This window comes from Eriocheir sinensis, chromosome 62 (assembly GCF_024679095.1).
Source record: "Eriocheir sinensis breed Jianghai 21 chromosome 62, ASM2467909v1, whole genome shotgun sequence".
NCBI classification, from domain to species: Eukaryota; Metazoa; Arthropoda; class Malacostraca; order Decapoda; family Varunidae; genus Eriocheir; species Eriocheir sinensis.
Genome location: NC_066570.1, coordinates 7,652,337 through 7,662,355, shown reverse-complemented (window position 1 = coordinate 7,662,355; position 10,019 = coordinate 7,652,337). Strand labels below are relative to the sequence as shown.

Below are 10,019 nucleotides of genomic sequence, written 5' to 3'. Positions count from 1 at the left end.
GGGTCAGCAGGCAGGCCAGCTAGGAGGCGGCGAAGGTTCTGGCCACGATAACAATCATTTCAAGCCTTGAAATTATTATTAATTGCTACAGATCATTACATGTGGATTGGCAGGACAACCACACTCGCAGACAACTTAACACACACTCTACAAGGGAGCTGTGGTAAAACCCAGTCCAAGACAGGCTCTAAGGTCTGCTCTACTGATGACCAACTAGAAAACAACAACTGATCGAATTCTCAACCGTCTCCCTGCCTATTGAAGTTGCTCCCTGTTCACAATATAAGTTTGGTATGGGAGAAATTGAAATAGTTCGCAAATGACCCCCGGGTGTTCGCTGCATCAGAAGAATACATATATTTGCCACCAATCTCCCCGCCACACCTGTGGGTTTGTTTACATTCGCATGCGTCCGTGTGCGTTATTGCCACACTTCCAGTTCTCAACAAAAGATATTTATTGCCAAACGAAATAGATGTACGTACATAATGCAATTTTTTTTTACGTGTTCGCCTATAGCGCCGGTAGGCTTTCTTCAGGGGCCTGGTGGTCGGCCCAAGCCCGTCATGACACAAGCAATTTTTATAGTGGAGCCATTTTTTCTTGGCTCATGCTGCCTCCCGGAACTCATTCTTGATTTACTTGATTTCTTCCAGAGTCCGGGTTGATGGGTGGTCTTCAGGACAGCATGTGGGTAGTCTTAGGCCACTCGGCGGTGACTGAAAAATCCCAGGTGGTAGCGTGGGGATTCGAACCCGCGTCGTCCAGCACGCGGTGAATGCAGGGTCCGCACGTTAACCACTCAGCCACCGCCTACCCATGTAGCCTATCTATATTATTATTATATTGAAATGTATGTATAGGTTATTTTGTATCTAAGTACTTCCATTTCATATTTTCATAATATGTAGAATATTCAACATCACTGGACGGGCCACCACCGCCGCCGACCCGGACCCAAAAGTTAACTTGGATTCATGTCTGGACGGGCCGACGGGGCTCCGCGATCGAAGCCCGGTTCCCACTGTCGTCGCCGTCGATGACGTCATTGACGGTCGACGGGACCGTCAACCGGAGAGTGGGAACCAGGATCCATACGAGAGACGGGTGCAACAAATATACCACAAAAACGGAAATACTGTGCGTTATTTTAGATTTCCAAAAAAAGAATCTGCAAAAAATCAGTGGGTGATTTGCAGCCGGCGTACAGACAGAATAAACACCAGGTACGCGCAAATAAGTCAGACAGCTTGGCATTGAAAAGCCTAAAAATCAACGTGTCCTGAAGAAAGATGCTGTCCCCTCTCTTTTTCTACCGAATGGTATTATGCTGAGGTCACAATGACCTGCTTTACTCAAGGTGCATGATAACTATCCATACAAAAGTTGAGAATTGTTTTGTTTTACAACTACTACTACTATCACTAATACTCCTACAACCTTCAGATACCACTGTTCCTGAGATCCTGGAGGACGCGAGCGGGAGGTCAACAAGAGCAGAAGAGCGAGGACTCGAGAATTATTGTTGCAGAAATGCAGGACAACACATCAGGAGCGATATTCAACACAGTGTGATAACCTAATTATGGAATAGAATAGTGATCTGTGTGTGTGTGTGTGTGTGTGTATGTGCGAGTGCGTGTGTGTATGAGTATGTCTATGTGTGTGTGTGTGTGTGTGTGTGTGTGTGTGTGTGTGTGTGTGTGTGTGTGTGTGTGTGTGTGTGTGTGTGTGTGTGCTCCATCTCCGTAACATTTGCCCTTGAGCCTGTGGTGGGAGGGAGCCCATTACCCCGGGACACAGAGCCAGTGTGACATCTGGGTTACCACAGTTTACCTTCCTCAGGTTTCCCCAGGTACCCATTTATCGACCAGCCCGAGAAGGAGGATGAACAGCTGGGATATATATATATATATATATATATATATATATATATATATATATATATATATATATATATATATATATATATATATATCATGTTTTACTTATTATAACCCTAAACGAACACTGAAGAAGAAAAAAAAGGAGAGAGAGAGAGAGAGAGAGAGAGAGAGAGAGAGAGAGAGAGAGAGAGAGAGAGAGAGAGAGATTTAATTTTAATATTAAATCGATCTTACCTCTCAGTAATACATGTCACTGTGCGCCTACTAAAGGTTTCTGGGGCCGTGTTCCCCTGTTTTTCGCAAATAAAACTTTAACAAAGCGTCGGACAAGGATGTTATTTTGGCAGTGGATGTTTGAGACCCCGACCTAATGGGCAAAAATATGCTTTGGTGTCACATGTGGATAATGAAGCACTTTTAAGAGTAAATTTAGGGTAAACTTGGCCAAAAGTTTAAGGCACTGTGAGCGAGGCTAGCCCCGCCAACGACAAAGGTGTTGTTGGGTGGTTGGGTGGGGATGATTGTGTGAGGAAGGAAAGGTTGGGTATGGGGGAGGATGGTGAACCAACAAGGGATGAAACCAGAAACTACTGCTCGCTTACATACTTGCAGCATGTACTACCAATAGTCACATTTTCCATGTAAAGGATAAGTAATTTCCTTCGAGTATAACTGTTCTCCCCAACTGATAGTAGATATCAGGAACATCCATATTTACAGTAGATTAAATATTGCTACACTGTGTGTGTGTGTGTTAAGCAGTAAGAGTCTAGGGTTGCCATACGTCCGGATTTACCCGGACACATCCGGAAATCAGATAACGAAATCTGCGTCCGGGGGGATTTTTTAAAATCCCACAAATGTCCGGAATTTCACCTTCTATCATTACTAAATGTTAAAAAATAACATTTATTAGATTTCCTTGTGTTGAAATGATGGGAGAGAGAGAGAGAGAGAGAGAGAGAGAGAGAGAGGGGGGGGGGGGGGGTCACCGAGTCCGAGTGGCAGCTGCTTTGGTTTGGTTGCGGTCAAGACTCTGACGTGTACGGGTCCTGTATGAAGACGGTGCTCGCAGCCTTCCCAACACCGCCTCACTTGACGTCGCGCTTGCGCCCCAGTCTTTCACCAGCTCTGATAGGGGTCAGTTTGGATTACTGTTTGCGGCCTTGTGACCTCGTCATTACAACTATTACTTGTTCTTGTCGAGATGCCCAAACGAAAGTGTAAATTCACTGCAGAGATGCAGAACAAACTCCCGTGCTTCAAAAAAGGCAGGGATGAGTGGGAAGCGAGTGTTTGGTGTGTAAACCAGGAACATTTGTCTCACTGGCACATAAAGGCATTACTGACTTACAGTCACATATGAGCCATTATCATGTTTGAAAGATACAATTGAGAAAAATTAAGTTGCCATTGGTCGCAATATTGACTCATGGATAGGAGAATTAAATTAAGGCGCCAACAACAAGAACACTAAGTGGAGAAACGGAATTCAAGATTATCAGCCATATGCAAAGGTAAATAAGTTAAGTTTCCTTTAATTAATTTACATGTTTTCTAGTATCATATCAGGACCATAATCAGGTGTTAGTGAAGGTGTCCGGAATTTTGATAGTTCATATATGGCAACCCTAAGTAAGACATAATTGATGGTTGGATGGACGATTACTCATACGTCAGAGCTAAACGTCACATCGACGTCACGAGAAGATGAGCGGGGCAGGGTTAGCCTCGCTCAGTGCCTTAAACATATAAAATCATACAGACGGTCAACTATGGGTGAGGAGAGATTGAATGGGCTTGCAAAATTGTACATTCACCGTGAACTTACCAACGGTGATCTAATTTAAAATTTTGTTACGGCTGTCACTGATACTATATTTTAAAAAAAAGCGCCCCCCCACAAAAATATTTTATAGATCCGTCACTGTCTGGTGACCAAATTAAGGTAAAGTATAAAGGCGTAATGGTGGGTTGACGACATTTGTTGGTGTATACACAAACTCTCTCATTCAATTTCCCAGAGCTCATTGGGCGCTGCTTCCCAGCTGGTTGATAGGGGAAGGTGTGCAGCTCAGACAAAGTATTCTCATTTTCAGTGGACGACTTGTATGGCTGAGAAACAAAGGTAAAATTCGAGTGTTTGCCCATACTCCTACCTCTCCTCCAAACCTGTAGGAATGCGGGGTTTCGGATGAGGGACACCATTTATTGAGTTTGGGGGGAGGGGGGGGAGGAAAAATACCCTAGATGTAGGGAAATTCCTTACATATAGGGATATCTCCCCACCACAAAAAAAAAAAGTGTTTGCGATGAATTTAGTGTTCTCCATACGGAAACCACGCATTTCCCTAGGTCCCCTAGCTTGTTTTGGGAGAGCAGCGTAGTCGACCCACTCCCGCCGCCGCTAGAGTCCCTTTATAGAGAGAGTCCCGACAACCTTAGATTTGGACGCCATTATTGGCCCTGTTTTCGCCGCACTTTTCAAAGGCTAGCACACGCTCTCTTTTGTATTTCTGTTTTACAGCCATACGGGTCGTCCAATGAAACTGAGCACACTTGTGTCAGACCTGCACACCTTCCTCTAACAGCCAGCAGGGAGCCAGCAGCCAGCGAGCTCTGGGAAAATAAGAGACATTTTGTGTCTACACCAACAGGTATCGCCAGCGTACCATTACGCCTTTATACTTTACCACAATTTGGTCACCAGTCGTTGTTATGTGCTGTAAGGTGACAGGAGATTATTATTAGCCTTACGATCAGACACTGTCTCAGTATAGGCACTCAGTAACCCACGTAGCCTGTGAAGATGCACTTCCGACCAGACAAATGCACACTTTTAAGATTCACCAGAGCGCACAACCCCCTCCATCACACCTACCTCTCCACAATTCAAATTTAGAATCAGTTCACACACACAAGTACCTTGGCATCCATCTCTCAATTAACTTGAAATTCAACGCTCACATAGACCATATCAGTGCCACATCCAACAGAACGCTGGGGTTCCTGAGGAGGAATTTACATAACTGCACACCTGACATTAAACACATAGCTTATGACACACTTGTGAGACCAACACTGGAATACTGCTCCACGGTGTGGGATCCTTACACACACAGAAACATTGATAGGTTAGAACAAATCAACACCAAGGCGGCTAGGTTCATTACAAACAATTACACTCGAACGCCTGGCATCACAACACGGATCAAACAACAGATAAACATGGACCCTCTTCACATACGCAGACAAGCACACAGACTTACACTTATGTACAAGATCACAAACACTCACATTAACATTGACCCACAAACATACCTACACAAGGCAAACAGTCAACGTACTCGTAACACGTACACACATCCATAAATACCAAACATATACTAACACTGACGCATACAGGCACTCATACTTTCCACGCACCATACGTGACTGGAACAGCCTCCCTTAACAGATTTTAGACTGCGATACAATAGACTCATTCAGAAAACAAATACACACTCACTTGTCACCACAACACACCAACACTAACAATTACACTTGATTCACTTCCCTCCCCTGCACACTCGGCTCCCCCGTCCCCCCAACAGCCAAGAAATATGCGTGTTATGCACCATACAGATGCCCTGCGCATTATTATCCAAATCCAGATCCAGATATAGGAGTGTCACGGCGGGCTGCTGACGACCTCGAGAGGCGGCAGCGCTCAGAGGGTACGGAGAGACCTCAAACAAGTATGGGTGCTTCTTTTTGAGTGCTGCTGATGTGATGGATGGATTTAACAATACTTATCGCTGCAAAACATTATCGGCAGCAGTTGGGGAAGTCTTAATTTCTATTACCTACATATCCCTTCATCGCCTGACCCTTGCTTGCTGGGAGGGACGCTGCCTCCTGAACGTCATGAGCCTTGATTATTGATATCCTTGTCATGGGCCACGTGGCTGACACACTACCCAAGCTCCATCAGTGCAAAGGCATTTTGCTTCCTTTCCATTATCTGCTTGCAGTAAACTTTAGCATATGGAGAGAAAATTAGTGTAAACTAATTATCTGGGGGTGGAGGGGGACCTGATTCCATTACTCGCCGTGCTGCTCTCTTTATTGTTAATAACTTAACACACACACACACACACACACACACACACACACACACACACACACACACACACTATTGCTGCAATAAATGTTCTGTGCGACTCCAAGGTATTGTGAAGATAGCCTAAGTCATCAATGATTATGATTCAATAACATTTAAATTAATTTAAATACTTATTGTTGATTAAAAATAATACAGTAAAATACTAAGGCCATGTAAACGTGTTTCATTTTGCTTGAGGGTCAAAATAGTTAGGTTTAGACAGAGAATACTGTAGGAAAATGCACATGTCTTCAACATATTATAATGACATTGGTACCCATGAAAATGAAGACTGTGCAACCTTATATATTAGGCTATTAAATAAAGATGCACTCATAACCCAACCTAGAGAAGTTTCTAGCTGAAGAGCCGGCCTTCACATGAGCAAATAGTAACCTAACCTATCACCGCTGAAATAGTAATATTTCCCCGCATTTTAAAATCTCATAAACGAGTAATTATAATGGAAACGGTTACCAGAGTGATGATTAGCAAATACAATCTAAACAAATAATGTGTTAACTTTTAGAGTGAGCTGGGTGTGATTCTAGAGTTTTATCACGACAGGTATGGCTCACCAAAAGCTACCTTCTGTTCATTAAACTCTTGTAACACGTCCAGTCTATTAGACTGTGGCCTTGATGAGACTGTGAAACATCCATTGTGAGTCTGTAATAACAGCTAGAGCCCTGTGGGAGAGATCACATCCAATAATTTTGGCCATAAGGGCCACAGCTTCCCTCATCAGCTTCGATGGCTGGACCTGTGGTGAACGATTGTTTCAGTCCTTGTAGCTGTGCCTCTCTCACAATGATTTCCATACACAGTACAAAGGGAGGGCGGTTATGACAGCAAGACACACACAATGGCAGTGTGTGTGTTTTGGTTTCATAACCGATGGTTTCCTCCCAAGACGACTGACTGTTAGCACACCTCTGCCTGTCTTCTCAGCGGCCTTGCAGTTAAATTATACACTTTGTATCCCCTCTGTGGCATGTTGCTACAGCCGAAGGCTAGGCAGCAAGGCATTGATACATTAAAAAGCAGCCGAACCCGCTTCCAAATTAGGTAAAATTATGTTTTTATTACTTCAGTTCAAAGTCGGCGCGGTGCTCGAAGGGCCACAAATGGCGCCCAGCAGCCTTATACACAGGGCCGCCTATGTCGGGACTCTCTCTGTAAAGGGACTCTAGCCGCCGCCACGTCCTGTCCCGCGCTGCGCATTTCCGTCGGGCCACACCACATGGCAAATAAATTTAAACTACACAACCTCACTAACGTAACCTACCTAACGGGGGGGCTTTGCCCCCGTCGACCCGCCCCCCCCCCCCCTATATTTTCCGAAACTCATTCTTTTTTGCACTGCATTCAGTGACCAATTAAGAAACAAGCAATAATGTAACCATTATGTAAGTATTAACTTCGCAAGAGGTGCCTACTTCCCTTTCTTCAACATTAGGCAATACTTACATTACTGACGACGCCAAGATGGTCGGCGGCTTCCGACCCGTCTTCATCCGAAAAAAGACTGATCGTCACTAAAGGACGGGACAGGCGCTCCACCACTCTGCCGCTGTAAGGTTCTCTCTCAACACTTGCCAGGGTTTCCATTGTGTTCCTTCCAAAAAGGTGCCTTTATAGTCGCTTGTATAGAAATTGCAAAAGCGGCGTTTCTTGGTTTTCAGAATGACAATTGAACCTGTCCACCGCCACTATCTTCTGTCTTGACGATAAATGCACTCGCGTCCAGATTTTTCGGACCCATGACGAGGCAGCACGTACACCGTGATCACGAAGACATTTCACAAAGATTCTTCATCGTCTTTGTAAGCTTTCTGAATGAAACCGTACTCACTCATGGAACAACCAGCACACACAGAATCCATGCTTACACTGACCAAACACTAACACTGAACGTATCAACAGCTACACGGCGCCTCGCTATTGGCTTAATACAACTTTGACGTGTCCTCAACAACGAAGATCATTGGCTACTTGAGAGTAACACACACAAACGAACAAACATTAGAAAATAATAACTCCGGTTCAAATGGAAAAAGTTCGAACGCAGATAACCTGGGAACCTGGGTTCGTGATACCTCAAACTGAATAGGCTACATGACATATATAGTACGTATCCTCAACAATGAAGCTCATTTGGCTACTTCAGAGTATCCCAACACAAACAAGAAACATTAGACATTCATGAATCGGATTGGAATGAAAAAAAAATCGAACACTAGTAACCTGCGTTCGAACCTGCTTCACGCGTTCGTGATACCAGTAAGTGAATACATAGTCGTATATGACATAAGTGCAAGATTCTTGCAACGAAAAGTAATACAAAACGTTTAGATATGCCGAGTTGTGGCTTTCAGGAGAAGGGGGCCGAATCATGTTAACAAATAAGGCAAATTAATGGAAGTAGTCCAAAAAGTCGCGTGCAGCCTTGGAAAGTAGCCCAATACGCTATACTCTTCGCCCAATCTAGCAACGCTCATACTTGTGTAAGGAAAATCATAAAGTACCTAATTTAAATAACCTAAACTATGTAACCTAACCTAACCCCCTGTGGGTGAAATTACGTGGTTTCCGTACGTGGTAAAAAAAATCCCTAAATGTAATGATTTTCCCTACATCTATGGTATTTTTTAACCCCCCTAACTCGAAAACTATGTGATTGCGACTCATTTCGTGTGCTCCACCGCATTCCCAGCATCCCTACAGACCCCCTAGACGGCCTAGCCCCTATAGACTGTTCTGGGTGAGAGGGGTGAGTATGGGCAAACACTAGAATAATACCGACAAGAATACATAAGAGCGCGTCTTTCGAGTGATTTAAAAGCGCTGCGAAATATGGGCCAAATATGATGTCCAAATCTTAGGTTGTCGGTACTCTCTCAAAGGACTCTACCGTGCACCTCCATAGCCTACCCGGCCAGTGACAACAACGGTGCAGCGCGAAGACCGTCACACGTATACTAATCGTTAACAAAAATAACAAATCTAACCAAACTAAATCTAACCTAACGTACCATAAGTAAATATCTGACATGGTCCTAGTATGGTTAATTTACATGTGCATAACAAGTGATGCCTTAAAACACTCACGAGCTTAAAAACTATCAAATGGCTGAAGAAAAAAAAAAAACGAAATTAGGAAACGGGAATAAAGGAAAGAAATGCCCATTTTGTTTTGATTTTGAGTCGACTTTTTGAGGCTAGTGATAACGTTGCCCAACAAAGCTCACACCTTACCGGCTCGAGACGATGCACAGTAGTGACCTTGGCCTCGTTGTAGATGAAGTTCACCGTAACATAAGAAAGCGTCCACAACAGCATGGAGAAGATCCACAAATTGGAGCCGATCGTGATCACCGTCAGCCCCGTCAATGACATGATGAGCTTCTACGGATAGCCCAGCAGGACACGTGATGTTATTCTTCGCCCTTCACAACACCATGGGCCGCTTGTGGCCAAATTAACCACTCTGGGTCTTCCTTGGCTCTCGACACCACTATAGACAGTACTTGGCCTTCTAGAACACCACACAATCTTGGATACTGAATACCAGCACAGGCAGTTTTATCACTCAACAATGGGAATAGCCTTGCCCATGAAATCGTAACAGACGTTGTGCCTCGGCTATGTTTACGCTTTACTAATCCCCCTCCGGCCGATGGCCATACTGACCACCGATCAGCGGAACAAAATCCTAGTCACAGAAATGTAGCACGTTCGCGCCTTGACTCACTAATCAGCACTGGAAGAGTCTTTTTGTTACTGTAACTCGTCCTGGCCGTCATGAAGCTAAACAAAGCTCCGAACCTCGTTTCGACAACGACAAGATCATCGTCAGCTGAATTTCCTGTTGCTTGCACTCTGTCGGTATTGAATTTTGTCCTTTGGCATTTATTTTCCATTTTAAGCTAATTCAATGGGCTGAAATACTAAACATCATTCATTGGCGGCAAGTAACGAACAATAGA

General features: G+C 44.2%; 1 protein-coding gene across 4 annotated transcripts in view; it reads right to left on the bottom strand.

Moving 5' to 3' along the window:
* The window catches only part of LOC126986722 (glucose dehydrogenase [FAD, quinone]-like), a 58,701-nt gene extending 48,912 nt beyond the window's left edge, over positions 1-9,789 (bottom strand). For 2 of the 4 annotated variants that reach the window (XM_050843091.1, XM_050843093.1), the window contains exon 1: positions 7,501-7,951. In XM_050843091.1, coding sequence (XP_050699048.1) covers positions 7,501-7,641 — 141 coding nt within the window. In that variant the 5' untranslated portion in view covers positions 7,642-7,951. Of the gene's footprint in view, positions 1-7,500; positions 7,952-9,288 lie in introns of those variants that run through there. The other 2 variants (XM_050843092.1, XM_050843090.1) reach the window with 2 other exon arrangements.
* Between the last annotated feature and the right edge of the window lie 230 nt (positions 9,790-10,019).